Raw genomic sequence first — 3,291 nt, 5'->3', positions numbered from 1 at the left:
TGTTTCTGGGCATGTGAATTCATGTGTGTGGGTGTGGGTGTGGGTGTATGTGTATGTGAGTAAGTGTGTGTGTGAGAGAGAGCAGAGGGAGGAGGGTTCTTTTGGGACTTATCACTGGGGTTGAATGCTGTTCCCCACCTTATGCAACCCATCTAACTTATAACTTACATAGTGTTCACCGTGGGGTTAGATCATGCTGGATCAAATTATCAACAGGATTTGATATTGTGCTTACTGTGCTAACTGTGTGTGTGTGTGTGTGTGTGTGTGTGTGTGTGTGTGTGTGTGTGTTTATGTTTATGCAAGTGTACACATTCCTCCTGTCCCTTCACCCTCGTTCCACTTCCCCAAGCCAGATCAGTGGCTGTTTTCTCTAGTCAAACACACACACACACACACACTGCACAGTGAAGGGGGACAAAAAGCAAAACAAAAGGAAAACGTACTTCCTGCTTGAATATAAGTAAGCGTAATATATTTTCTTAACAAAAATAAAGCATCTTCCTTTACTGTCAGCCTGTCCCCTCTGCATCACATATGTTCCTGCCAGTTGAGCTACTAGTTCTGAGATCGTTTCTGATATCAATGAAATAAGGAAAAAACAAAGACATGGATGGCAACAACAGCTAAAAAATATAAACATACAGATCTTTTCAGAACAGAGGTGAGAGAGAATCACAGAACTTTACAATGTCTCTGCTTCCACAGTAGAAAGAAACAGAGAGAGAGAGAGAGAGAGAGAGGGAGAGGGAGAGAAAGATAGAGAGAGAGAGAGAGAACGAGAAAGGGAGAGTCAAATGCTTGTGTGTATAAATAGTTTATTTGTCGACTGTCACTGCAGTGGGCCACGTGAGAGTGCCTCCTGTCCAGAGTGTCCATGTCGGCGCTTAGGGGTCCCAGGGAGAGAACATGAGACTTCGGGAGAGGGGGAGGGAGGGCGGCGCTCCACAACGGAGAGAAGAGAGGAGACGAGAGGAGAGGGGAGGAGAGGAGAGGAGATATCTTCTGCTGGGCTCCACCACACACACCATCTCCAGCTGCAGGTGGGGAGCAATATGGCCTTAAGGCCTGCGGGCGTTAGAAAGGAGTCCCATAGTTCCGTACGGCTGCGCAGAAGCGTCCATGACAAAAAAGGCCGTCTCTTTCTTTGACATCCTTTCTGTATCAGTTCTTTATCAGTTCTCTTCCTGTCCTTTTTTTTTGTACATTTGTTACAGTCAGAGTCTGTGAGAGTTCTCTATGTGTGTGAGTGTGTCTGTGGTGTGTGTGAGTGGGTGTGTCTATATGTATGTGTGGGTGTGTGAGTTGTGTGTGTGAGTGTGTGTGTGTCCGTCCTTTGAAGTCTGTGTGGTTTGGACACATGTAGCAGCACAACAGACACTTTCTCCTTCTCTCCCATCCCTCCAACTGCCACACTGAAATGTCGTCGGCATTTTCATCATCATCATCATCATCATCATCATCATCATCATCATCATTATCATCATCATTACTATCGCTTGCATTAGTGTTTGATTGGTTAGGTCTGTCAGGCCCAGCAGAATGAAGTAATATCAGGTTACGGGAAGAAAAGCACCTTTGGTATTTCTTATTCACTTTAGTCTCTCATCAGACCGCATAGTTTGTTTTCTTTCATGTTGTGTTGTCGGATTTTTTTCTCTTCTTTTTGGTGGTGGTGGTGGTGGTGGTGGTGGTGGTGGTGTGGGGGTCAAGGGTCAAATGTCAAGGGTGAGTTCTCCGGACTCTCTGATTTCCTGTCTCTGTCCCGCCTCGCCCCTCGCTGGCGTCTCTCCCGTTGGGTGGCCTCACCTCACGTCCACTAGAGGAGAAAAAAACAGAGAGATAAACATCAGAAACAAACAAACAATTAAACAAACAAACAAACAGACACACAAACCAACACAGGACAACAAACCCCTCTGCAAGGGCCCCGCAAAAGAGCTCCACCAACAAAATAGCTCTACAAAATTGATTTTCTAAAAGCCAGGTTCTCACTCGGGCTTTTAGCTTTTGAGCACAAATGAGGAAAATATGGTGAAAATATGGTGGATAATATCCATTGCTCCTGTGCAGCACCAGAACAGCTTGCCCATAGATCCTCATAATCTTCCCCCAGCCCTGGATATTCCATGCAGGAGGTTTCGTGATAAACCTGACTAAGTTAGCTCACATGAAGTGGTAAACCTCCTAAGAGAAGAGCTCGTTGGCTTTGATATGCTAAGGTAATGAAGCCAGAGGGCTCTTCTATTAAGAGGTTTACCACTTACTCCCAGGTTTGTCACTAAACCCAACTACTTGAAATACACCTGTGGTCACTGACCTGAGGGCTGTACTATGAAGCAAGGTAGCTGGCTAACCTGGGTAACTTTAGGAGTAACCGCTGATCTCTAAAAGAACACTGTGCTAAGCAGCTATTGTTTCTAAAGTGGCGTGTTGTTTGAAGATCAGCAGTCACTCCTGAAGTTACCTGGGTATGCTTCATATTACACCCCTCTGGGCTCTTTTCCCATGATTTACCCCAAGTTGTGATACCCGTGCACCCAGGGTGGGGTGGAGTGAGGTGGGGGTGAGGTGGAGTGAGGTAGGTGGGGGTATACAGCCGAGGCTGGTGGAGGTGTTAGCCCGCATGAGCTACGCTACACCAGTTGTTTGGGTGATGGAAGTGATGGAGGTGACTCTAAGTGTGGATGACGTTGTGATCAAAAACCAAAAGTGACATTGTGCACCACCAAATAACAAAATCATCAAACACAGAACACACACACACACACACACAACACACACAAACACACAAACACAGATTAAGTGATCAAGCATGGGGACACCACAGAGGTGCGAAGGCGTGCGTGCGAGCGAGCGAGCAAGCAGAGATCACACACACACACACACATGCAGAGCAGCAGAGAATACTCCAGGGCAGGGCCCCGCGCTCTGATTGGCAGAAGGGAGAGAATTACGGGCGAGTGTAGGGGAGGTGGAGGTGGAGGTGGGGGGTGGTTGGTGGCAGGGCGGTTCATTCTCTCGCACTCTGGTGATTGGCCGGTGGGGGTGAGGTACAGACGGGGTGATTACGTGGCCGCGGCGGTGCCAAAGTCCTACCTGCAGGCGTCTGGAGTCCGGAGAACGCCACGCGCCCAGCAATTTTCTTTTTTTTGTGTGTGTGTGTTACGCTTTGTTTTGAGTTTTTGAGTGCTATGTGGCCAATCGCTCCTTGGTGAGCCTGCTCTTTCTGTGTTTTCCTTTCTTACCCTTGGCCCTGCGGTGGCCTGGAAGCACAAGTTTGGAAGGATG

At 47.7% G+C, this 3,291-nt stretch overlaps 1 protein-coding gene across 2 annotated transcripts in view; it reads right to left on the bottom strand.

Moving 5' to 3' along the window:
• Positions 1 to 587: 587 nt before the first annotated feature.
• LOC134076536 (platelet-derived growth factor subunit A-like) overlaps positions 588 to 3,291 on the bottom strand; it is a 24,138-nt gene continuing 21,434 nt past the window's right edge. The window contains exons 6-7 of one of the 2 annotated variants that reach the window (XR_009938614.1): positions 3,100 to 3,266; positions 588 to 1,819 (exon numbers count right to left, since the gene is read on the bottom strand). Coding sequence is in view for 1 of the 2 variants with exons in the window: in XM_062531648.1 (XP_062387632.1) it covers positions 1,806 to 1,819 (14 nt within the window). In the remaining variant the exon portion in view is untranslated. The remainder of the gene's footprint in view (positions 1,820 to 3,099; positions 3,267 to 3,291) is intronic. The other variant, XM_062531648.1, reaches the window with a different exon arrangement.

Source organism: Sardina pilchardus, chromosome 3, assembly GCF_963854185.1.
Source record: "Sardina pilchardus chromosome 3, fSarPil1.1, whole genome shotgun sequence".
NCBI lineage: Eukaryota > Metazoa > Chordata > Actinopteri > Clupeiformes > Clupeidae > Sardina > Sardina pilchardus.
The sequence above is the reverse complement of the archived record's forward strand: the minus strand, read 5'-3'. Positions and strand labels throughout refer to the sequence as shown.